The following is a 27,059-nucleotide window of genomic DNA, read 5'->3' on the forward strand; positions in this document are numbered from 1 at the left end:
GCGCGAGTTTTCCCTTCTTATTATTTAAGGTGGTGCTGTGCAGTTGTATAGTGACCCTGTCGTGTTTCTCGTTTTGCTGGTGGAGTGGGCGTGGCGGTTAAGTTTAGGGTATCGATCGTGGATGAGAGCATTTATATAGAGTTATTGTGGTGCATTTGATGTGCCTTGTGTGGTTGAGTGATGCATTTAGGTCTGGTCGCCATACTGAGGTAGGGATGACTGGACAGAGCCTCTATGGGCGCGGAGGTCGACTTTCTGAGGGGGTCTGTGTCAAGTGTTCCAGTTGTATTGCAGGCTATGTTATTTGAGCTTCGCCAGGTTTTGACCCAAATAAGTCCAGAATAAGTGGATCGTAACTCGCGGTGTCTCAAAGGGAAGGCAACAGATTACAGGTCAGAGAGAAAATGCCTATTTCGGCCAGAAGTAAATGACTAAGGATGTCGTGCAACTACAATGCAGTATTTCGGAGAAAAATAACTAGGGGAGACAGAAGAACAATTACCGGAAGCCAACTCGGACCATCGGACTGTTAAGTTTGATTAAACTGCAGTGGTTGGTGCTGTGTCCAAAAACAAGACTTTGCCTTTTGCATATGGCAGGCCCAGAGGGTAATTTAACCTAAAGCAGACTGCAAATCACCTTAAAGTGACAGTAAGAGTTGAGAGAAAGTCGTGTTGTCACAAACAATGGGAGTTAATGCTGGTAAGAAATGGCAGTTAAGGGAGAAGCACATAAATGTTTTGAGGGGGTAAGCAGTGGGCACCGGTAGCATCAGAAGGTGTTCCGCGCGTTGAGTGAGGTTGCCTTCTGAGGTGAGTGAAGGTGGTGATGGCGTGGTTCGGCTGTGGATGAAGATAGTGGAGTAAATGTATCTCGTCTTAGAGCTTCTATCAGCAGGGATCGAGTTAGGCAGGTCTTCTGCTAATTTGGGCAATTGCACGATTGTCGGTGCCCGGTAAGACTTGGACAACTAAATGCACAGTGAGGTCTTAAGATCTATTAACATTAGCCATACAAATGGTGGGCTAACGTCCAATGTTCTTGAATAGCTGTACTTTGAAATAGCACGCCTAATGCAATCAATAAGGAGAAAGGATGGCGAGCGAGCAACAAACGATCGCCAAGGGTTTCGTCGAGCTATGGGAGATGCGGAAAATGAGAGAATCCGCAGCAAGTACAGATGCTTGTGCAGGGGAGTGTAGTTGATTTATTCAAGGTCGAGAGAATGAGAAGGAGCATCAAGAATCCAAGAAAGTGCCTAGGACCCATTTCTTCCCGCCAAAGCTCCAAAGAATTCGACGTAAACGCGAGCAGCGCGTCGGGTGTAGATCTGGGCGCATATGTAGTAAAGAGATGGCATTGACAAGATAGAAAGGCGACACGCTGTCGATCTTCCGGGGCGTGTGTGCCTGGTCTCTTCAGCATATAGCGTGGGGGGCGGAGTTAGCTCGGACCTGTTTAACTTTTTTTTGTAATCCGAACAGAGATCTGTGTCCAGATGCAAATGAACCGAGATGGTTACTGGACAATACAGGCAGGTCCGATTCATTGCCGTTTCCAAACGAAGTGAAGTCGCGTGTGAAGCAGGCTGATAAGTGGCTCGAGCTTTTATTTATGGTGTGCTCAGAGCCAGGCGACTCTTAAGAGTGTGTAGAGAGATTCGTGGATATGTCCCTAGTCAGTCAAACTAATGCAGGCTGCTAAGTGCTGTACAACTTTTTGCGAGAGATCGTTATCTTTATTATAGCTCCAAACTCGAAGCGCCCGAACTACTCCTGTGTTCCACGTAAGACCAGGTTTGTTTTTCTTACTACTGTGATAACAATATGGTTATACACTTTGAGTGCATTTTTTAATATTAGCAAATATGATCACGGAATGCGTGACTCCGTTCGCGCTCCCAAAGAGCATTCGATAACAAAACCATCAAGTTATTTACACAATATAATAACGACCAGTTATTGATTTGTCTCTTTAAAAAGTGACTGAGGTCTCTACTCAGACTGGTTAAAATCTGCACGACGGAGACAGCATATTAATTTAAACATATCAAGCTAGGAGTTCAATTGTCGAGTTATTTCATCCAAGTCTCAGCTGAAAATTCTGTGGTTTGTTCGTCAGCTAGTTTCAAGTTACTTTTTGTAAATATTGTATCTTTTGTAACTACGCGTTCATAGTTTGTCGATATTTCTCTATACGATACTCTGTGGCTTATTTTTCTAGAAATGTCACATTTTTGGATCTTTAGTATTGTGTGTGCAGCTTATTAATATTCCCTTATTACAGACCGTCTTTGCGGGGAAACAGGTTGCAGGTTGAAACTGTCGGAAGCGAATATTGTTGCGAGGTGACTGCTGGCAACAGGTGCACTGTCTGTACTATTAAATATCACTAACGGTGACAACATAATCAATACAATGAAATATACCATATGATAACACCATTTTTTTTAAAGTGAGATGTATTCAATTCTGTAACCTGTTGCGTGTGTGCTAAAATTGATGTCTTTCCTCCTATGTTGTTAGTGTGTGTGTGTGTGTGAGTTTTTATCTTATTTGTTCTTTATCTTCTTATATCTTATTAATATGATTTTTTTCGGAGCAGAAGCTCACTGGGTTCGATAATCTCTCTGTTCTTCACATGGGAAGACACTTTTTTTCTAAAGAGACAGGATATTTGTCAATGATTGTTAGAACAGAGAATGAAAGCGTGTGGACTCTGCATATACTAGCTATTACAACATAGTGAACACTCATGTGGAACTGCCCCTTGTGGTAACGTACAGCCAGTCTTGTGGGAACATACCATGTGTGTATATACTGTTTCTTGGTTGTACTGTTTTTTGTTTTTTTTTTTTTTACTAGTTATTTAGCAATCTCGTAACGCGTAGTTTCTGTTCACAAGATAACGCAGCAGAATGTTTGTGCGCCTGTGCTCATGGTAGTGCAGCTGGCGTGCATGCCATGCACGGTGGCCCTCACTGCAACGAGGTCTTAGCTGACAGACCTGCGCTAGACTTTAAACACAAGCTTTTCGTGTTATCGTAAGAACCTCACTTACTTGTTTACCTGCGACCTCATCTCATTTTTTTTCGAAACCTTTTTTCATAGCATCGCGCACTGGGCCCGTTTGTCAGCGTCGCCCTTGACGTTTGTGTTACGAAATCTGTTAATGGCTGAGGCCTAGTTTTGACGGAAAGCATTGATGAACTGCTCGCCAAAGCGTGTTATCGCTCTTCATCGTACGCCGACAATCCGTCGTCAGGTGCTGTCTCTCGGCAATAGCCTGACACGGTGTTCGGTAAATCTGGCCGGCAAGTCTAAACCCTATCCTAGGCCCTGTTCTTTTCTTTTGGTGTGACCTCGAGTATGTCAGCAAACTTTCTTTATCTTTCTAGCGGTAGAGGCAAAACATACGGCTGTCCCTGAAATTGAGAAGGCACTTATCTAGATCAGGGATGTGCATCAACCTAACGGCCGCGGCCAGTATCCGGCCGAAGCGACGCGGTGCCATCCGGCCCGCGAAACTTCTGCCGCACAGTGCAGGAAATTCGCATGTCTAGTAATAAAAGAAGACCTTAGAAAAAATAACGAGAAAAAAAGGGAGAGAAGTATTTATTCCCCCACAGTTGGGGCGTCTCATCAATCTTTTTTTCGATGGACGAAAATTCGATTCAGTGCTCGACTTGGTGTCCTAGCGATGAGGCGGAACATTCAGAAGTTCGTTTCGGGAAAACACTTCAAATACCCTTAATTACCGCACACTAATTAATGGTAAGTACAACTTGTTTCTAATAAAAATGGTTATTGCTTCTATTGTGATTGTATTTTTGCGGTGAAGTGGTCGTGACAACGGCTGTCCGTAACATGGATATTTGCCCGCTAGGCCGAGAAAGGTTGGGCATCCTCTGCTCTACGATGACTTCGATCCGGTGTGAGCGCTGGGTAATTCCTCCATTAATGCCAGCTGTAGAGTGGTACTATTGCGAAGGTAAGACAATGAGTAAGACGAGATGAGCAGCAAGATATATGAGGGTACTGACAATCTCACTCCTCTTCAACCGTAAAGTCACTGGACAAACTTTACCATTGGTAGCTCAATATCCTACCTTGATACACCTCGTACGCTTGCCATCGAAGCCGGAATGATAAGAGATTAGGGACTTATATATTTTGTGGTTCTGATTTCCCTGCTAAGTAGATGGTCGTTGGTAGGGGTGGTGCAAGGTATGAAGAATATAAAGTTCGTATCAATAAAATATTGGTGAGATAAGCTGCGAAGTGGTCGCTTTTGAGAGTGGAAGTTGGGAGACAGAAAGATTAAAGCAGTTTCTTTTCCTGAATACGTGGCTGTTCCGGCGGCTGTTGGTGCAATATTTCAGTGTCAAAGAACTGTATGGAAGTTATAGTGAAGTCAAATACATAACACTTGGTTTGGTGTTTGGTTTCTAGGTGGGTGTGTTTGTGTGGTTGTTGTGTGGTGTGTGCTTATAGGAAGCGAAAGAGATTTGTCTGCAAATCACGATAAGTAAACAGACAAATGCAAACGATAGGAGAACCGTAGTAACTGGTTCTGCGAACACGAAACGCGCAGCAGGTAAGACAGTGGACAACTGAGGAGCTTAAATTTCGCGTCTGTACCAGAAGAGAGAAAAAGAAAACAATAGTCTAAATAGGTGTTGGGTGAAAAACAAGGAGTAGTTGGCTATGTGAATTGTTCTTGTCGGGATGACGGAACACTGACAGGTATGTCGCCTCATGTTGGTGTAACTAGGTGTAAGTTAGGAAGAGGAAGGGAGGTAGACGAGAAGAAAGGCGTTTTTCTTCGCATGTGGTCATGTTTCTTATGACATGGTCTCATGGTCTGCTCTCCCGTGGAGTTCGATTGTGCGTCATTTGGACAGAGAATAACTCTCCCATCCCTGTCTCGAGCTGTGCTATGCTTCCGGTACTGTTGTTTGTCTCTGACACAGGCTTCACAGACCTGCACTCAGATAGCAAGTGCTAGGGGGGTGAGCCGCCTGTACTCAATCGCTATTGATTTCCGGTACGGGCAGGAGTTATGTCAGGTTACTGTAAGCATATGGTCAAGAGTTCTAGTGATGGATTTCGAAGGCATGCAACATGTAGACTTTTAAAAGTAATCTATCAGAGTGAAGAAGTGTCGTCAGATGTGTTTTTATTTAATAGTATGTTGTTTTATTTAGCGATGGACTCAGGACAGCTTTATTTATTGAGGCTATAAGTAAGCTTATAATAATGTATAGAGACGATATATTTGGTGTGGAATTATGACGTGGACATGTATTGAGCTTGGGGAGGATGTGCATGTTTGTTGGTATTGGGTGTGTGTGTGGTTGTCTGTTTTGTTGAGATTATTAGTGTGGTGTTGTTTGGTGTGTTGTGTTGTGGTGCGGGTTGTGGTGTTGGTGTGTGGGTGGTTGGTTGGTGTGTGTGGGTTGGGGGTGGTTTGGTTGATGGTGTGGTTTGTGGTGTGGTGTGTGTGTTGCTTGTTGTTGTTGTGGGTGTGTGGGTGTGTGTGTGAGTGTGTAGTTATGGTGGGTGGTGGTCTTCGGTAGCTGTGGTTGGGTTGGTGGGGTTGTTTTAAATTGGGTGGTGTTTTGGGAGTTTCATGGTCGTCTGTCGTGTGGGGTGCGTGCGTGGTTTCGTGTCGCCAGGGGTCTCGGGCTGTTTGTCGGCGGCGCTTACGGAGGAGGGTGGGGGGGTTTTAACTGGTTACACGAATGATAATAATGAAAGCAAGCAGTCCCAACTATATGCCCTGGAAAATTTCAAACTAATTACAGCAGCCAGCATCTTAAACACTGTTCACAACGAAGCACATGACTACTCTTACTTTTATATCTTTGAAAAATGTTGAGATAACTTTATATAAAATGTTGTTTTTTAAGTAAGGTTTCAGAAGAATTATAGTTCTGAAGGCATACTTTAATTCACATTGATTCTAAAAAGCTCATCCACAAAATAGCTGCTTTCAAATAACGTCTTTTATCGAACTAATGAAAAAAAATGGCATGATGAGTTAATGATAAATTTTTACACATCTTCTTTGTTTGGTTTTTTAGTTTTATCTTCTATTTCATTCACATCACTGGGAAAATTGATTATACATGATGAATTTTTCATTGACAAAGAATCCGCATTTTTCTAAAACTTAATTATTGACACCCTATTCCCCTGACAATAAATACAATAATTGACATCCTTTGTTGGTGTTTAAATAATACAGTCTATGATTACCCCAAGGCAGATTTCCAGAACCAATCTTTTTGAAAGCTCTTCGCCACAAAGCCCTCCATCTGATTGTAACCTGAAAATGTCAACACGCCTTTGCAGGTGAAAAATCTCCTTGATTAAGTGCACCTTTGAAAAACTAATGCATCAATAATTTTGTTACATTAACTCATCAGGTTTCTGCTATGTGCCTTAAAGGGTTGTAAATATTTACCTAAAATGTCTTCATCACATGTTAACATTATATCTTATTATATCATATTAAAATTGCATCATATGCAATGCAAAGTAATTAACATGAATTTCTGATCATATTTTAAATCAATATTATTCCTTCTTGAAGTATTTAAATGTAAGTTGCATGTGTGCTAAAGAGCTTTGCACTGATCGAGGGGCAAGTATGCTTTGAGAAGTGTTTACATCTCCACTTACAAAGTATTCCAAAAACATCAAGATGCGTGTGGACACACGATTAAGACTTGGAATCTTTCGTCTGTCGATTGGGGTAACTAGCTGCACAGCATGAACTCACCATTTCGACAAATGATCATAAAAGTTCGGGTACTGGTTATGTAAACACACATACCCTCCGAGCTCTGAATATTTTTTTGTGGCTGAAGTTCCCCGTGCTTTGCGGCCAGATTCAATTAAATCTTCTGTCTAGATATAATAGAAGTCTGTGGTTATTCTCCTCCACCCCTCTTTCTGTGTGTGTGTGTTCATGAAAGCAGACGTGCGATGGAGACGGAGAGTTTGATAGTTTGATAGATAAAACACTAACAGCGAATGGCCGAGTGTTTAGAACACTGGCGTCCGAACCGAGAGGAGCGGCGGTTCGATACTTGTGTGGCGCAGCAACCTCCCCAGTCCAATTCCAGTAATCAGAATGCGGTACCTATGACTACTACAGGTGTTTGGGGCAGGGAACAAGGGAGAGGAGAAAGGCACAACCATCACCTCACCTGGGCCCCGAGAACAGGAGGTCACTCACACCTCACTTCCCCAACAACCTAAACGGTTAGGGAACGACTGATTTTATATTTTAAAACTCTGAACATGCTGCAAAATGTGAGGGGGATGCAGTAGATAAATCCACTGCTAGTTTAGCCTTTTCCAATAAGCTGTGGATATTAAAGGGCATAAAAAAGCCATCCAGAAGCTTAATATCCTGTCAATGCGCAGTGCAGCTACCCGTGCGTCGTTGTGCTTGTGTGGTGGGTTTGACCTTTGTTTGCCTAGCAACGAGGATCTATTAGGGTGGACGGTACGTAGTCTTCGATCTCAGAAGCAGATTGGGTTGTTTGCGAACCGGGTCTCCCGCCGCGGTCCCGTTTGAAGAATGTATTGACAGAACGAAAGACGTTTTATACATCGTGTTAGCCGGCGGCAAAACCCTCAGGTCCGGGACGAGCAGGAGGTCGAGTGGAAACGACCAAACTGTTACAGTTTCCACACACACACACATACAGACAGACACACACATACAGACAGACACACACATACACATACACACACACACAGGGGGGGCCGCCATATTGTCACCTACTCTTGGACGCCATTCTCTAGTTCAAATCGTCTTTTCAAGTTTTTCCTTCTGTCTAGAAATCCAGAGTTCAAGAGCTGGCTTCGCGGAATGGTGTAATAAAGACATTTTGTTTTGTCCAGTCTCTTCTCAGAAAATAAAAAAAATGTGTTTAAATTTACTTTAAACAGCAGGCCAGACGTAGTGTTAAAAATTAGCATCCATCAAAAAGAAATTGTTTATCTCGAACATCAACAGTTTTTAATAAACTATATTAATAAACTTTATTTTTTCGGTTCACTTTTTTCTTTCTTTCATTTATTCTTTTTGTCTTTTGATATTAATTATCTTTTTATATTTTCTCTTTATCTCTCTTTCTTCTTAGGAAAGAATGAAACTCCAAGAAAATATTCTTCATGTTGGGTTAAGAAAGGGCTCAGGCTCCACTAGTAGTGCAGACCTTGCATGTTCGGTTCATCAGGTGAGTGTTCACAGGCGTGGTCGATGTGTCACCTGAGATCTGTGTCCTTTGTTTGCATGTTCGATCCGCTGTGAAACCGTCTAGTCAGCAACGGAGGGAACATTACTGGAGGTAAACATACCTGTCATCGGCGTGGTCCACTTTTACACATCCCTCATAATTCCTCCCAACACGCAGCGAGCACACACGTGAGATCGGGTATGAACTGAAGATACATTACTGGGAGTATCTCAGGACGAGATATAAAACTGCAATCAACCTTCAAGGTCTATGTACCCCGCAATGTAAACTACCTCCGGTGTAGTCTTTTTCGCTGGTTCATGAAGGTAAAGAGGAGATAATTAAATGTCACCTGTCTACCCTTCAGGTCTATATTTTACTTTCAATCTATGGCTGCCAATTCAAATCACTCTCTGGGGTCGAAACCCAATTGGAGAGTACCAGCTTAACCTCAGAGGGCAGGCTGACGTGCCCTCAAGGGTAGTTATACCGGTGCTCACCCCAGGCCACTCATACCGGTATACCCTCAAGAGCATACCCCAGGCCTGTTATGTTGGTGCAAGCTCCAGGGACAGTCATGCTCGTGTACCCTCGAGGGCACGTGGACATGTTTTCTTTGACCTTTCTGTCCGTTCTGATGACCTCATGTCCTTTTGTGTGACCTATGCATCTTTTTATCCCTCGTATTGTTTCTGTACTTGTTCGTTGTGTTGTTTACGCTGTATTTTTAATATTTCTGTTTTTTTAATGATCTCTGTATTGTTAATACGGTCTCTGTATTGGTTTGTAAAACCATCTTAAACATGACCGTGAGATGTTTAAAACAAAAACAAAACATTTTTTAAAAAATAGCCATGATTCACTAACTAGCCATGTTTTTAAAGAAAGGTAATAAATACGAATTACCACCTTAAAAATAACGTGGGACAAACAACGACTACAAAATAATGTCAACCCACTCCCCTCTCTCCCACGTGTTTTGGCTGCAAGTGGAAGTTAATGTTCCCTCTGTGCTTCTCATTGATCCTCAACCTCCAGCAACGTCAGTCTCCTCATCTTCTGCCTCCATCATGCCGGATGGCGTGCAAGTGTTTTAGTGGCTGTGATTGGATGACAAGATTATAGATGTCGCCCCGAACAATGTAGGCACAGGTCTGCAGGACAACGCTGGCGTGAGGCGAGGTATGGTCACGTGACGGTTGTCGTGACGCGAGCACCGCGAGACGGTCACGTGCTGCTCACCGCGATTGATTGCGAGGCTGGTTCAACGAGGGTTCGTGTCGTAAGCTGCGGTGCACTCAGACCTGAATGTGCCACTCGTTCTTGCTGGAAACACTCCCTGCGCGGGGCTCTTGGTGACGGCGGCTGGAAAAATACAGTAAATACAGTAAGTGCTTTGCTTACCAGCCTCTGTGGCTACGGGCAGGAGGCGTGTCTTTCATTGTGCGTGTGTCGGTGTTACCTGTTTACTTGTCTGTCAATTTATCACCGTGGCTATGTTTATCCATCCTTCCCCCCCAAAAAAAATTTTTTTTTCTCTCTCTCTCTTAATCTCAATTTCTCTAACTCTTCCCTTTATTTTTGGTATCTGTCTATGCGTTTTACATTTAAAAATAATTATGCAAATCGGGCTTAGTCTATGTAGTTATCTGTATTTACAATCTTACTAGCAATTGTTACCATTTTCTGTTCATTATTTAATGCAGCATTGTAATACTATTATTGTTATTTAGTCTATTCTTGTGGAGCTATATAGCGCTCGGATAACTTTTATAGCTATAGCCCTCGGATAACCTTTGTCTCTCTCTCTGTCCTCTTCTCTCTATCTCTCTCTCGCGCCCTGGATGTTACACCTGGAAAGCTAGCTGTTTGGCCGTAATAAAGTCCAGGTTGCCAAAATCGTAAAATATTTGAAAAATTGCATGAACAACACGTTTTCTGCCTCTCCATACACAGTGAAGGAAGGAGCTGTGGAAGATATTTTCAATAAATTACTGATTTTCAAAGTATTCACATCCACCCGTCATGTCGTTCTGGTTTGTGACACATCGTGGACTTTTACTTTGCCGTCTGTGGTAGAACTTCTAGTCTGGGTTTCATGGCCAGCCTGTAACAAGTTTACTGATAAGTCGAGCATATGACCCCATATCTCACCCCAGGCTTTCATCAGCCCCGGTCCTTACAACCTTCGTCCTTCACGAGGGGCGCATGCACTGTAGTCAGCGAGGGTGACTGTCTGTAGGTGAGTGACAGGCTATTTCCTGGAGGTAATGAATGCTGGAGGAACTTTTGTTCTTGCTCTCTCTCTCTCTGTGTCCCTGTGTATCCAGAGCACTCACTCATTCTGAATACTACCCGCTCGATGGCTGCCCGACCTGCCACACACGAGTGGACGGCCATCTGGCACGCACATCCTATTTTCTTATCGCATTTCTTTGCGTCAGTATATGTTTGTGGCCAAACAACATTTTTATCAGGTTTTCAATTCAGCAAGCAGTCACTTTGTCGCCTGCCCTTTGGAGGATAAAGGACAAAAGTTAGAATCTCCGTATTCTGGAACACAGATGGAGCAGCAAAGTGGCTGGCAATCTGTGTCAAGTCGGGATGTTTGGCCTCATTTTTTTATTCAGGGAAAAATTGTAAATTGTAATGAACCGCTTCTGGATTTTATCCTCGGTAATCAAAGCAGGCTGGAGTTCTTCGTGATCTCGAGAGCTCCATGAATTGAATGTACAGAGGGTAGACACAACTGTGAAGTTAAAGGACAACTCGAGCCTGGCAGGAAAAGAAAGCTTAAAGCTGCTGGCAAGTAAACAAAATCACACTTTCTTACTGATATAATACGCATATTTTGTTGCAAAAAATACTTTACATTTTTTAAAAAGAAAAAACAAAAAATTCTTTGTTTTGAAAATCCTTTAATGAGTCTTTTTTTGTGATGTCGTTAGAAAGTAAGGTCAGGACTTCTTTTCCCAAAGTCACTTGTTCACACGCTCATACCTCAAAAATGGAACACAGATAATATCACAAGTATGGTGACATTGAGACACTGTAATAATCTACTGATTGATCGCAATAATTTTTTATCTTGCTTAATAATAATGTAAGAAGTAAGATGTGAATAGAAGAAGAATAGAGTGATGCTAGGTGAGACTAGAGTGCGATATTACAGTAAGGCTGTATTAATATAAGAATAGGGGTCCAAGCGCTTTTAAAAAATAAACAAATAAAAAGAAAGAAAGAAAACCTCCAGACATATTAATAATGAACGTTGATATAAAAAAACAATAAGATTATTTTCTACTTTTACTTGCAACATTGATATGTCTTTTGTAAAAAACATTACCAGCTACATGGGTTGCGATCGTATCGCCATGATGGAGATTCATTCAAGGATTATTTTGTGACAGCTTCATTTGGAGGTCGTTCTTTATCCGATGTGAATCACGCAACTCATTATCACAAAGGGTTTTGTTTCTGATTAAACATTTTGCCTGCCGGTCATTGCAAGTCTCTCATTGCAGAATGTTCTCCTCACCAACATGACAGATGACAACAGGTAAGCTTCAGAGGTGCTTTGAAAACAAGTTGAGTCGTCTGCTCCATAGAGTTGGGAACTGAATAGTGATGCTAACATGTTGCAGTCAAACTGGAAGGAAGCTGAAATATACTTTCATGGTTGTTTTTTAAATACACTAATTCATCGTGTACAGTTTTGACATAACTAATATTGTCACAGTCAGTGGACCATGTGAAAGTGCGATGAACTCCATGTGTTGGACAAAGTCATCTCTACTATTATTCTATTATTGTGTTGGTCAAGGGTCTCCAAGCTGGCGATGGTGTTCATTTGCGTAGAGCAGGTCACTAACTTGGGTCAGTTAGAAAAAAATCTCCACCTGACTCACCTAAGGTGGCTGCATTTAAGCTGAAGCATAACCATACCTTACAATCCCGCTTAATTTGTATGCATGGCTGATGCTGCAGGGGAAGCAGGTATAAAAATTCTGTTGTCATTTAAAACCTATTTTATCATCAAATCCCTAAAGAGGATTTTCCCCCGTGCCATTATGTGTCCTGGACTCAGGTATCAAACGGCATGCAGGTTTTTTTTCCACATGGTCTGTGAGAAAGAATACAGAAATCAATATTTAATTGACTTTAGTGAAGAATCATTAATGAATTGAGGAAGGCACTGACCATGACGTCATTAACGGCTTACTCGTCAGCGTTAAAACCGTTACACGTGACACGACTGCGGCTTGTACAAGTACTCGTTACATGAATGTAGGCCTGATTAGTATACGAGGTGTATGTAGGTTGTACTAGTACACTGGAGGTTAATATCGCCTTTAGTACAGTAGGTTATTGTAGGATGATCATAGACTTTCATTAAATGTTTTGGACCCGTTGTTCTGATGCACAAGTAAGCCAGTGACAGGAACTTATAGACTATACTCTTCCGATCTGAAGTAAAATTTCAATGGTTTATTGTTGTCTAGGACATGACATGTCTAAGGCGGAGTCCAGTTCCCACGAATTCCTCCAATATTGGGTTATCTTGCTACAGTCAACCTTTGAGGGAGTCTTGCCATCTGCTTTAAAGCAAGATGTACTATTGCAAATTTATTAACCTTGTAGGTACTGGTTTGTTTGCTGAAGAGAACCACAGAAGGTATCCTTATTAAACTTGTGCCATTTAATTAATATTTTTTTTCTTTCTGCTTCGGTGCTCAGTCTAAAACACCAATTTTCTCCTTCTTCTGTTTCTCTTCATAGCAATTATTCTGCTTACTAGCCTGCGCAGTAAAACAATTACAGTGGAATCGAGCGAAAATAACAACCAAAAAAAAAATGAAGTTTGGGAGAAAAACGGACAAGAGCTAGGTGAAGGGATGGAGAAGACATGAGTAATTGAATATACAGACAAAAAAAGCAGACAGAGGATTCGACTAACCTCTTCGCACTTAAGATTCCTTCTTGCAGACAAAGATTTGTAGTTAATATTCTAGAAACACTCATCTTGATGAAGAACAAATTGGTATTCAGGATGACCTCTGTGTATGCGTGTGTGTGTGAGAGAGAAAGAGAGAAAGAGAGAGAGAGAAAGAAGACAAAGAGATTTCATACGGCTGTACCCTGTGGGGTGGCTGCGTTTTCTTTGCTGCCCTCCACCAGGGAGTGGGTCGGGGTGGGAACTCGGGTCTATTTTGCTGAATCCCGACATTTTCAATCAGAATCGACTGCAGTCATTCGTAAAACTACTCTTGACAGCTGGACCAGTTGTCACGTGACGCCAGTGGTAGGAGTGTTGTGTCGTCTGGGCTGATGTTGTGATGGTGTTGCTGACGGAGAGGGTGGATAAAGCTGTTGGTGGTGGAGAGGATTGGCGAGGGAGGGTAGGCTCTGTCGTCATTCAACCGTTTTGTGGCTGACGTCAGAGCTGCTAGGTGTGGTGGGAGGGCGTGAGAAGGGGAAGGGTAAATGCATAAAAATACTCTCCCAGCTTGCCTGTCAGTCAGGCCTGCAAGCTTTCATTGCAGGTATTTTCTCTTTTGACTTTCACCACGAGAACTGCAAAAAACATCTGCCCCGGACAACTGGAAGGATGAAGTTGATGGATGGGATCAGTTACTGTAATAACACAGCAAACATCCATCGTGATAAGGTTGTCATTCTGTCTCTCCATCATGCGTGTCACTAAACTTTCTCTTTCTTCTCACTAAACACGAAGAAAGAACTTCGTGAATTATTTATAATTACATCCAGCCACTGGCTGTATGGTGTAGTTGTTTCACTTTCATTAAAGCGAAAACCCAACTCATTTCTTGCAGATCAGGTTGGGTTAGTATACATAATGTGCACCAAGGCCTTATGGGATTGTTATTTCCCATCCAGCAGGTTGTATAATTTATGGAAAAAAATTAGGCAGGCATTTACAGTAAAAGTTTGTGATCTTGCTGTTAAGTCACATAAGATTCCGGATTTCCACAAGAGTACTTTTCCGGAAGGACTGTAACCCATCCTGTGTGACTAGTGTGAGGAAGTGTGTTTGTGGTTTCTATCAATCACACCCTCGAGGTTCGGGGACGAGTTCTGTCAGTACCAGGATTCAGTTCTTGCGTGCTATTGGCAAATATCAGAGAAAGCACTTCTTCAGGGAAAGTATATAAACAAGTCTCTTTGCTGCAAGATCGTGGTGGATTGAAAATAATATTCAGAGGAGGACGACAACAATTCATGAAACAAACACCACTTTTAATAAAAGAAATGACACGGTGTGACTAGGCCGTGAGGAGCGCAAGTTCTGTACACCTGTGTCGACGTTTCAGCATACAGGTGTGTCCACCTTCTAACCTTTTATCAAGCTTCGTCTGTGAAAGTGTGCTGAATTAATATTATTCAACTGTTTAGAAAATAAAAATCACTCATGTTTTGCATTAGGTTTCAGAGAAAGCTACAAGAAGGTGATGCTTTAAATCTGCACGTGCAAGGTGTAAACAAGCACTCACGCGCGCAAACACTCCTTTTGCCTGTTTGGCTGTTTGGCTGTCTGGCTGTCTCCTTCTTCCACGGCCTTTTATCTCTCTCTCCCCTTAGGTCCCCTTTGTCTGCCTGCTAGCAGCAAGACCCAGTGACCTGTCATAGCCGACCTGTCACAGGAGATGAAGCTCTGAGGCGGAGTGTTGATGTATTACCTGTGACCTGCGAAGAGAGGAGCTGAGCTCTCAGACCTTTCTTATTATGATGCTCGGACAAATCATGCAGGACTTTTTTTCTGTTACAGATTTTTACTTCACCTGTCCTGGAACATATTTTTAACTTTTCAGCTTTCTTCTCAGAGAAAAGAGAGATGTCCTTTAGTGCAAACCATGTTCTTTCATCATAAACCCCGATTCTTTTTCATACAGCGGACTAAACTTGTTTATCTCTGTTTACAGATTGCCTTGCGAGCAGAAGTTTGGAGACAAATGCAGCTAGATGAAGAAACGACATTTGAGGGGGGAAGCCGACCGTTGGAAGAGCCAGAGGCAATGAGAACTACTGATGATCAGGAGGACCCCGTGGGTTGCCATGACGAGACGGAGGTGGTCGAGATGGCCATGGTCGCGCTGTCGTTGCTGAGGCGAGACGACAAAACAATGTTGCAGCAGGTCAAGCACCTGGTCAAGGCCAACCATCAACTGGCACAAAAGGTTGATGTTATTTTATTTATCTATTTATCTTTCATTACCTTTTGGAAATATTTTTGCTGTTGTCAACATCTACCTGTTGTGTGGAGTAACACAGAGTGACGAGACCTTGCGTGACTCCACTTACTTTCTTGTTGATAAACTAACCTCTAATTTAATCAATAAATAAATTGTTATATGACCTGCAAGTAGTCACGTGATAGTGATTACCTTTCGATTTTATCCAGGTGTTCACAACCGAAGTGGACGGCTGGACGCCAGTCCACGCATGCGCACTGAGAGGCAAGAAAAAAGTTCTCAAAGCCATGCTGCAGGCCGGCATCGACGTGAACCTCAAGATGGGCCAGCCAGATGGCCTGCCAGGTCAGTGCAACCTCCTCCACATCGCTGCCAACCGGCCGGACAAAAAGATCATCGACTACCTCATCCATCATGGCGCCGACGTCAACGCCAGGGACTCGTTCGGTCGGACGCCCATCTTCTACGCCCACCGCGCAGGCAACAAGGACTGTGTCAGGACTCTGGCCGACAGCGGCGGCCATCTCTCGGACATGGCGGAGGAGTCGGAGATTCCATGTGTGACAGAAAGTGAGGAGACGACCACACCAGAACCGAGAACCACAAGGTTCTGTTTTCTAGCCGTGCCTCATCATAACTATCATCACAATCATCAGACACACCATCAGCGTCGTTCCCCCCTCACACACCGCAGAAGGCATCAGCATCATCAACAGCAGCAACAGCAGCAGCAGCAACAACAACAACAACAACAACAACAACAACAGAAGACTCAGCTCCAGCACACCTAGTGGTGCTCTTCAAACTGACAAGGAGTGTGTGAAACATGAAAAGAAAACTTCTTGTGTCTATACTGTTCGAGAAAATATTGCAATGAAAGTCGTGTGTGAAAGAACAGGTAATAAGACATTTTACAATGAGCAAGTTCAGACTCTTTACTCCTGAATCCTTTCTTGGCTATCCGGAAGCCAGCAGCTATTTTTTCCAATCGTTCACTGGAGTTATGAGCACAACTGTTTAACTCTCAGACTTGCTACCTTCTGAAACGCATCAAATATAAAAAGCCGAAAGAAAACATTTTGTCAGGTTTTATATGTAAAATATTATAAGCTCAGATTACCATCTGTATGTGTGTGTGTATGTCTGTGTGTGTTTCACGGTCCAGCACTAATGATTCTAGAAAGATGTCCCTGACGGCACCATAGATACGTCACAGAAGGTTTTGATGAAGCATGACACTGACGGCTTATCTCCCCTCGCAATGTGTTCAGAGTGTTTTACTCGCTCAACAGATAACGATGGTTGCGTTCCTCCTCCTCCACCACTCACAAGGACAACCAATCGACGTGATAGAAACGCAGTTTCATGAAAACAATTACAGAAACCAGCCTCCACCCGTGGCGACCGGCTCCTGCCATGAACACCACTGGGATGTCTGGTGAGAGAGCGAAAAGGGGAGATAATGAAGATAAATGTATTGGAAGTGACACGAGTGCACCGCGGAAGAAATAAAATGTGCTTTAGGAACAATCTTTCCATATGTAGCGACATAAAAACAGAACATCGTGCCTTGTAAGACTGGTGTTTCTGCATCTCTAATGTCTCTCGTCTCTATACATCTTGAGCGCTGTCTCTGTCCCATGTTCGTCTCTGTCTCTTGTCTCGCATCTGTCTTTTTCGCAATGTCGGGAAGTGACAAATAAACACAAATAAGAATTGTTTTTTTGTGCATGCACTGTGATCGGTGTAAGCAAGGGTGGTGGGAAGGTTGAGTACGGACCCCCACACACATCCTGACGGTGACGCACGCTGCGTGTTCCCACAATTGCCGGGCCATCACGTAGCCACTCCAGACTTGCTCGACAAACCATCGACAGTTTGGAGTCCCCTCTCGCCGAGTTCCGAACGAGCTCTGCACTGGCGCGTGGGGAGCAGCACGACCAGCATGCACAGCGTGTGACCACCACACCACCTCCATCACCACCATCACCACCACCACCACACTGAGTACCACAAGCGAGGACGAGGACGGGACTCCACGCCCCCAGACTCCACGCCGAACCACATCCTGCTTCAAACACAGGAGCCCTGTCCGCCGTCCGCTTAGCTTCATTCCGTAAAGGGGGTCGTTTGAAAGGACGTCCGTTGATAACGACATATCCCGCGAAAATAATTAATGCGCCAGGGAGGTTGACGCCACGGTACGTACAGCCAAGGCGCCTGTCATTGTCCTCGTCACGCGGATAACTCAAGGGAGATAACGCTGCGCGCTACTACGTCACCCGGAACAGCATTGCGCAAGTCAACCGCCTTTGGAAATTCCTAGTTTTCTGTGCTCGCCGATTCTCGGGTTTTATCGTCTGAAGACTTGGGGTCGCGAGTCTGCGAGATTTGCTTGGCCTGAGACGCTTTGTGTGCGGACTGTTGTCGTCGCCGTCGTTTGATGGAGAATCGAAGTCCACCAGAGGATGAGCTTTGCTGACCGAATGATGTCCGAGCTTTGACAGGTATTTTACGTCCACCCTACGAGTGTGAATGGAGAGGTTGTTAGTCTCGAGTTGACAATGGCGGCTTGCTTGATGATAACGCGTGTAAAAAAAACGTTAATGAAGTTTTTTTCTGCTTTTTCTTTTAAAAAAAAAGAAGCGCAGGAGAAGCTCCATTTACAACTTGGAAACAAATTTTTTTTCCCATACAGCAGTAAACCAAACTAGTCTATATGTAGAACAGCTTCTAGATGTGAGGTGAATCTTTACAGAAGATGAAGTTTCTATTTTTAGTTACCTCTGTATTTGCAGCCACAAAGTGTTGCTCGAAATTTTTAAATCAAGGTTTTATATAATAGATATATACATAAAGAGGTTAGTCGTAGTTACTTTAGTGTAGCAGTATGTATGAGTGAGAAAAAGATACAATTTTTTCTCGTTTTAATTATTTGTTCATTCTTCTCTCCTTTATTTCTTTAAATTTCACTTTTACTTATCACCCATTCTCTGACATACGCCTCCTCCCCCACATACACATGTGTACAAATACATCCGATTTATCTCCGCCCATGAAGCGGTACAGACATTTCTGAGGAAAACAATTCTCCTAATTCAAATTCTGCAGTTCCTAAAGTAGTTCGCTCCACCTTTGACCTGAGCGCACTCTGGCCTCTCGGAAACCGTCTCGTGGGTCACACACACACAGAGTCGGTGAACAACACACTCGTTCTGTTCTCGACTGATCACAGACATCCTGTAAACAACGACGTGTCTGTATTCTCGTCTTGTCATTGTCACCAGGAGCGTGTTTCAAGCCACGAGTGTCGTGTGACACTTGCCTGCTGGTGACACTCAGTTGACACACTCATAAAACAAAATACACACCCACACCCGCACTGGCGGATTGACACAGTTTCGCTGCATGCATTAAGGTAGGGTCTGAATTTTTTAAATGTTTACAATTCATCTACTCTAATTATTTTATCAGCTATGTAACATGATTGCCATTGAAACTGAAGAATAGTAATTCCATTAGGTAATAAACATAGCTGTAGGTCTATCAACAGGGTTGTTATCACCACCATGGCCACAACCACCTGGCTGACTCAGCCAGACAAGTTAACTTTTCTTTTCTGTGTATTATGTCCTTTTGTTCAGGCGTCAGAGGATGAAAATTAAATAAATCAGGCAGTCAGGTGAATTGTCAAGGTGAATAACTCGCCATCGATCTTACCCTCCAACCTCTTGCCATCAGAAAGCAAAAAAAAAACGTGATTGAGTGGTCTGTGAGTGCTCTACATCCGGGACTCGCTCACAAAATTTAGTGGTGATAACTGGACATTCACAATTTTCAGTTTTAATACATGTTACTTAAAATTTCTAGGCTTTATCCTTGTAATTCCTTTAATTTACATTGTGTGTAGTAGACGTCCTACCTGCGCATAGCTACATCCTTCTCTCTCTTCCTTGTTGCAAGTTGTTTACGTGGCAAGGCCGCGCACAAACAAAAAAAAAAAAAAATAGTGAGCAAGTATTTTCCTTTGCATCCTTTGTGTGTGTGAAAGGAGAGGAAGTACGTGTACGTGTGTGAGAGAGAGTGTGTGAGTGTCAGGATGTGTGAGAGAGAGGGCGAGAAAAAGAGAAAGTGGAAGTATTTGTATATGTGTGTGAAAGAAAGAACTTTACTAATTAGCCCATTGGCCCATTTCAAGTGGTTGGCTATTTTACGGGTATATAAATAAAAAAAGTTCGTAAGTCATGAATAGCATAGAAACACCATCTGACAATAATAATTATTACATTTACATTCTATCTTACAAACCAGTAGACAAAATGAATGTTGGAAGAAACGTCCATACGAAATACATTAAAACAAACAGCGATAGATTGAACAGAATGTTAGCATTTGTAGTGTTAAATAACAATTCCAGTTGAAATTAGATGGCCAACTATAAAACTGAATGGGAATGAATTTCTCTAGCCGACTAGTGCATGGCGGGCAAACAAAAATAAAATGCGGTTCTGACACTGGAATATCACTACAAAACGGGCAATTACCTTCCATACCTCTCTTCGGACATGTGGTTTGATGGGTTAACCTAATCTAAATCTAGTGAAGGGACTTAGAACCCCACAATTAATTTTGGAAACTATGTAAAGGTACTCAGACCGAGAAAGACAATTTGAAAGATCGATAGAATTAATATCGTACTTTGGACATAATTTTTGAACATTAATCGTTTTGATGACAACCATGAAGCCTCTTTTTTAAAAGCAGAAACAAAGAGTCCTGGGTATCCAATCCCTTGTTTGTGTGAGAGAGAGAGAGAGAGGAAGTATGTGTGTGTGAGAGAGGGTGTGTGCGTGCGTGCTCTACTATGTCCTCCTACCGAAGCAATTAAGCACAAACACATTTATCAAACGTGGTGTAGTTTCATCACCACCATTACCAACCCCGCCACCTGCATAAAATTTTGTTTGCTCGTGAAGACCTGGACTAAAGCAGCCCGATACTCCATCCTTCATTCCTGGCCGACCTCATGTCCCACAATGAGTCTAGTCATCGTTTATGAGGCTAGAATCCATTTGTACATTGTGAGGGAATAATTGTTGAGTTCACGTTTTGTATACCACAAGTGCCTAAGTAATTGAACAGAGTTTCCGCTCTCTACAGGGACAAAAGTCATCATTCATGTCATGAATGACATTATCGTTTATAATTCCTGGCATAGATAACACTGGAGACCGGGAAATGCGGACATTTAAACCACGAGTGGCAAGTTTATACATGATGTTATATAAAAACATTTACACCGTAAAGCAGATTGCCTACGTGTGTACGGTGATGTTTGTGTGCGTGTATTTGTATGTTTGTGGGTACATGTTTATATGTGTTGATATGTGTATTTCAGCTGTAGGTATTTGTTATGTTTTAACTGTGTATATGTGTCTATATTTTGTCTGTCTCCCTCATACTTCAGATGATAAGTGCGTTGAAAAGACCTAAATGTTTGTCGTCTTCGGTGTTGGAGAAGGGAGGGTCGAATGGGATAAGGCGCATAAATCTCAACATATCAGATAATAAACGTTACATGATACCTGACAATGGAAGACATTAGTTCCAGGTTGTTTTCAGGTGGGGATAGGCGAAGACCAGGTACCCCGACGACGGAGCGGAAGGAGCAAGATATGGAGGACACAACACTGGACAGCAGCAACATCACGGTCCCCTCCACCTCCTCTGCCTCGTGGTCTCCAGTCCTGATCCCGGCCATGGCCTACACCTGCATCCTGCTCGTGCTGGGGATGCTGGGAAACTGCCTGGTCTGCTACGTCTACGGCTTCCGCTGGCAGAGCACCGTCACCAAGGTCTTTATCTTTTTCCTGGCCCTCCTGGACCTCTGCAACTGTGTCATCTGCATGCCCACGGAGCTGGCCATGCTGGCGCGCCTCACCTCCTTCAGCGCCCCCTACTGGTGTAAGGTCACGCGCTTCCTCACCTACCTCCTCAACGGCACGTCGTCGCTTATCCTGGTAGCCATCGCCTTCGACCGTTACTACAAGATTTGTCGGCCCCTGGGTTACTTCTTCACGGTCCGGCGCGCCAAGCTGACCTGCTGTGCGGCAATGTGTTTCGCCGCAATCCTTTCTGCGGCATCGCTCGTCCTCTACGGCGACTTCACCATGCAGGGCGCCGGTGGGGGTCAGCTGGGGCGAGCTGTTGGCGTGACCTGTCTCATCGCCGATGAGTACATCGACACTCATTGGCCGCTGCTGTACTACTGTGTGTATTTCTCGTGCTACATGGTGCTGGTGCTGGCCATCACCGTGCTGTACACCCTGATTGCCCGGCGCATCATTCGCCTGCGACAAGCCCAGAAGGATAGACAGAGGGCGCTGCTCAACTGCCGGACACCCTCTCTTCTCGAGCCACCCACCGGTGGGGATATTCCCAACTCTAGACGCAGCAGCCAAGTGTCTGTGCCCAGTAGAGGAAGCGATGCCGGGTGGGGATTTCTGGGTGTCCTGGCTGGAGAAAAGGCGGTGGAGGCAGCTCTTGATGACAGTGACGACGAAGAACTCAGGCGTCAGGCGTGGAAAAAGGTGAACGCCAGCATCAAAAAGGCCTCCATGAAGAGGAAAGCCCAGTCGCTGAAGCACCATACTTCGCCTTTGTTTTCTTCTCGGGTGTTTTCTGTGCGCAGTCGAGCGAGTGAAGTAAATGACGAAAGAACCTTCCACTGCTTACTGACTCCTGACAACGGACCGGCTTTCGCTCAGGAATCCAGCCCTGACCCCGGCGTATCCCTGACCTCCAGGGGCTACGACCTTACAGATTTTTCAATGTCAGCGTCAGACAAGCAGGATACTGAGGGCAAGCCACCATCCGCTGCAGTTCTGACAGTTGCTGACCCCACGAGGCCGCGCAGGATTCTCTCAGCCAGGAATCCACACATGTTTGCCGACCGCAAGGATCTAGACCCTGACTCCCGGGGCCAGTACGGTACAACTCAGTTTGAAGGGCAGGAAAGGCCCCTTCTGAAAAGGAACCACAGCAACGACGAAAGAAGGAACAGAGATTTCAATGCCCCTGACCAAATAAATTCCATGCATCTACATCAAGATCAACACGATACCTCTATCAAGGTGAAGAAGGCTCCAGGCTTTTCTCCAATGGATGATGCAAAGAGAGAAAACGCTGATGAGGTGGCTCCTTCTGGCGAACACCCAGAGACGGGAGAAAGGGACTGGCAAGAGGTCAAAGACGCGGACGTGTCCCAACCTCTCAATCCCTACCCGAAGGCACCGAAAAAGAACAGTTCCCGTACGATCCTTCTTTCCTCATGCCTTGCGGAGGCTACCCGGGAGGGCGCACCCCTACCTCCAGACTCCCCACCCCGTGCTCCACGCCCGTAAGGAGTGGGGAGTCACCCCGAGTGTCTGCAGCTCTCATTTTGGAAAAGCTTCGGAAGAAACTGACCTACCATCCAAGAAAGACGACTCGCATGCTTTTCACCATCTCTATCGTTTTCGTGGTCAGTTTTCTCCCCTTCTTCGTCATCGTGCTCGTCAGATCGTCGGTGGGCAGGAGCTTTCTGGACAGCCTGTCGGACACGTCTGTCGCTATCGTCAGCGTCTTCATCAGGTCCTCCTTCATCAGCAACGCGGCCAACCCCATTATCTACGGGCTGTGCAATCGTCAGTTCAGATCCGAGTGTAAGAACCTCATTGGAAGTCTGCGGTGGAGGCGACGGCCGCAACCCAAACCCGTTATCATCCGTCCCTCCGTTGACCAACAAAGTGCGGACATCTCGAACAGATAACGCATAAAAAAATTCTAAAATTTTATTTTCAAACGCTGTCAGTACCTCAGTGTTTTTGTTTGGTAGGTTTTTATTTTTTTTTTTTTTTTTGTTTTGTTTTGTTTTTGTTTTTTGTTTTTTGTTTGTTTTTTGTTTTTGTGTTTTTGTTTTTTTCAGTGTAATCTATATTTCAGTACAGGATACTGAAAGATTTACAGCACCAAAAGTCGTTTCACATTCCAGATACTACGTTCGATAAATTATCCATGAGCTCGTAAATTTCAGTGTTTTCCTTTCGTCCTCTCTTTGCTCTTTCACTTTCTCCCATTTTTCATCTCCCTCTACCTTCGTATCTGACTACCATTCCATCCATTCATCAATCGTATTTCATTTGTCATTGTACATAATTTTCCTACCATTGTAAAAGTAACAATGGTTTTTGCCTAACGTTTATGTCAAGAGGAGGTAACGTTTGATGACATTTGACCTGCAAATGTTTGACATTCAGACTGTTCATGTGAGTAAAACCTCATCAGATTTACTGGAACTAAAGCCCGGACTTCTTAGATAATTTAAAAACAAACTTGTACCACACGGAAGGTTCTAGTTTATAAATAATGGCATTCTTCTGCTATATTTACACGCAAGTCTTCATGCTAATTTCTGTTGTTGGTTGCACGGCATGATTGCCCTCACAAGGTCCAAGGGAGGCTATTACAATTGTTACTAAAAGGTTTTTGCCAGCTGTCTCCCTTTAACTGGCGAGCTAATAGGGATTAAAAAATTGTTAAGAAATCCATTTTTGTTTTGTTTCAACGTTGATAGTTTCATATCCTATAACTTTTTTGTTTGGGTGGTGGGCACCACTCTTTTAAATGTCTCCACATTTTATCCTGAAATGAGCTGAAAGTACGCACTGCAGCTAAGAAAATCATAAAGAAAGGGAAAAAAATCATAAGCATTTTTTTTCTATATGTAGCTTTAATCTTTTTCAAAGTTTTCTGTGTGACAAGATGTTTTTATATGAATTTAAAGTTTAAGAATCATCCTTTGAATTCCTTGATTGATTTTTTTTATTCTAGACATCTAAAAGCAAAATCGTTTTTAAAACTGTTGAGAAGCTTTCAGTTGAAATTATTTCACTGATAAACTAGTTGTTCTCTTGTGCGCACGTTTCAAATATAGAGAAAATTGTCAAATCTTGAGTGTCCCGAGATTACAATAAATAAATTCTACTGTTTACAAGGATCTTCAATATGGCAAACTTATCTATGTTGGAAAACACACAACTATCTACCTCATTCTGACGGTGCTGCCACTCTTACGAAATAAAAGAAAACATCGTGTGTAGCTTCCCGGATGTTGTTGATAACGCTGATATTTGGGGTTTATGCCACGCCTGATGCTGTTGGTGCAGCTGTTGCTGTAGCTTTTTTTTTTTTTTTACCTTTCTGCGTTTCCTCTTCTTCTTCACTATCACCTTCACCGTTCGCTTGTGACGGCAGAGTGAATATTGGAGGTGGGGACAGAAAACCGTAATACCCGAAGGAAACCCCACATGGCCTCTCTTCAGTGATGACCAGAGTGGTTTCATTACTATACTGCAGGCCCTCATCTTTTACCCTTGATGCCATGTAGTTTCTGCTACTTATTCTGCGGAATCTTTTCCCCACTGTCACTTTATACTGCCACTCGCTTTGAAGTTTAGTTTTTTTATAATAATAATAAACCAAATAAATTGCATGCATATAGTCGAATAAAATGAAGCTGCTGTGAGTGTTTTAAAAAAAAAAAACCTTGACCGCCAAGGTAGGGAAAGTCATTGGGAAGAATTGACGTGTGCGAGTGGTTATCTCCCTTATGGAGGCTACTTCATTAACACGTTCTGTCGGGCAAAAGACTGGCAATATATTCAGAGCGTATTAACTACATCATAATAAGGGGAAACTTTTTTCTCCAAGGGCCATTTTAATATTTATAGCATTATCTGCGGGCCTTGCAAATTATCTACTAAAAAATTATCTCTCTTTTTTTTTTTTTGTCAAGCTGTGGTGTTGCCTCAGTGTGTAAGCACTTTTGCAACGTGTACGATCCCAGCCTGCCTCCTACTACTGTCCTCTGAGTCACCACAATTTGCCTTTTCATAATAAGGTGCATGAAAACTATACTCTTCAACCTTGAAAAACATAGCAAAACATTTATTTGGAAATTGTAAAATTTATATTTGTAATCAAATGTTTCTAGATGAGATAGAGTACAAAACCTTTTTTCTAACCCACAATGTTTCTGTTCCTGGTTGCGCAGTGAACGTACATCATTAATAATAATCATGTATTTAGTACTCACATACCTCATCCTGACAGAGAAATTCGTGACATTTCCAAAGTGTTTACACACACACAGATTTACTTGCTCATGCACGAATAAGCCGAAACGTATCTTCCCCAGTCAAAGCTTTCTCATTTGCACATCCTTTAGAAATCCATAAAAGGATAATGTTGGACAATTGTAGGACTGAACTGTACTCGAATGTACACGGTAATGTCGACGATCGCTTTTATTATTGCATTAGCCGACATGGTCGAAGAACGATGCGCGTGTCGACAAACTTCAAACCGGAAGTGGTATACCCTCTTCTGGGGGTGAAGGTCACATGCATGCATAACTCTCCAAAATTGTTCATATAGGCCTCAGGCAGCTAACGAGACGCATGTCCCATCATGTACTTGCATGTGCCCCATCTAGTACTTAGTGGATGTTCTTGGCTTGTCCCTCAAAATTGTTATTATTATATACATTTATGGGGGTATGAAAACAGCTCATAGATTTACTGAAATCTCTGATTGTCTTGGAGAGGGGGGGGCGTGATCAAATGAAATCTCTGGCCGTATACGATCAGACGTTCCCCACCCCTGAACTACTTGAACGACGTATAGTTGTGCAGAAGAAGAGGGAGAGAAAAAGGAATAAATTGCAAGGCTAGAGAAGTTAATCACTGCAGAGACAATTAAAATACTTTCTCAAACAGATGAGCGTCGGTGAAAGAATGGTCTGTTTCGCGCATAAAAGCATCATCAGGGCACCTGTCTTTTATTACTGCGCGAGACCGCCTCCGGAGGTAGAGACGTTTATACTGGTATAACACGGTGTCGGGCAGGTGGGGAGGAGAGGGTAAAAACAGAGATACAAAGAAAGAGAAACGAAGAAAGGTTAGAAGAATACCAAACCTTCAAGACTCTTGTCTAGACACAGCGCATGTCCTTTTCTCGATGTCCGAGGTTGTGCTAGAAGTCATCCTGACCAGCAGTAGCCCTCGGGGACAGCAAGACCTTTACCCCAAGACGTGACCAAACCAATTGCCACCAAGCAATAAGCAGCTTGAATGACAACGCCACCGTGACATCAAGATGGACAGGAAGGACCGAGTGTTTCTAGAGCCAGCCGCTCGATGAGGGCGCGTGACGTCACGGCAGGAGGAGGAGAGCTGCAGCAGCCGCCATTTGCACGGCCCTCCGTGCGGAATGAAAAGGCCTGCAACTTGTCAAGGTGACCTTTCACCTTCTTCTTTTACAGCAGACGACAGGAGGGTCTCTTTCGTCGCCAAAGAGGCGGAAACATTTCGGGGCTGGACAGGAGCATCACGCTAACAACAGCTTAATGTACGGATGGTGCTTCTCGAGCTGTCCTCTTTCTTTTCTTTTGTTTCGTGGTTTGATTGCTTTTATCTCCTTTTTTCCATCGATCATTCTTTCCTTTCTTTGTATTAATTTTTTCTATACATGTATACGTTTTTCTTATTTGT

At 43.4% G+C, this 27,059-nt stretch overlaps 2 protein-coding genes across 2 annotated transcripts; both read left to right on the plus strand.

The window, feature by feature from the left end:
- Positions 1-9,374: 9,374 nt before the first annotated feature.
- LOC112561104 (serine/threonine-protein phosphatase 6 regulatory ankyrin repeat subunit C-like) lies at positions 9,375-17,189 on the plus strand. Its single transcript, XM_025233340.1, has 3 exons — positions 9,375-9,644; positions 15,199-15,453; positions 15,678-17,189. Exons 2-3 carry the CDS (start codon positions 15,229-15,231, stop codon positions 16,257-16,259), a joined length of 807 nt encoding a protein of 268 aa, XP_025089125.1. The 5' UTR covers positions 9,375-9,644; positions 15,199-15,228; the 3' UTR covers positions 16,260-17,189.
- A 1,740-nt stretch (positions 17,190-18,929) lies between these two features.
- Positions 18,930-24,607, plus strand: LOC112561106 (muscarinic acetylcholine receptor M3-like). Its single transcript, XM_025233341.1, is given in 2 exon segments — positions 18,930-22,853; positions 22,856-24,607. Coding segments are annotated over 2 exon segments (2,217 nt in total). The 5' UTR covers positions 18,930-21,059; the 3' UTR covers positions 23,279-24,607.
- The last annotated feature ends 2,452 nt before the right edge of the window (positions 24,608-27,059 follow it).

Source organism: Pomacea canaliculata, linkage group LG4 (genome assembly GCF_003073045.1).
Source record: "Pomacea canaliculata isolate SZHN2017 linkage group LG4, ASM307304v1, whole genome shotgun sequence".
NCBI lineage: Eukaryota > Metazoa > Mollusca > Gastropoda > Architaenioglossa > Ampullariidae > Pomacea > Pomacea canaliculata.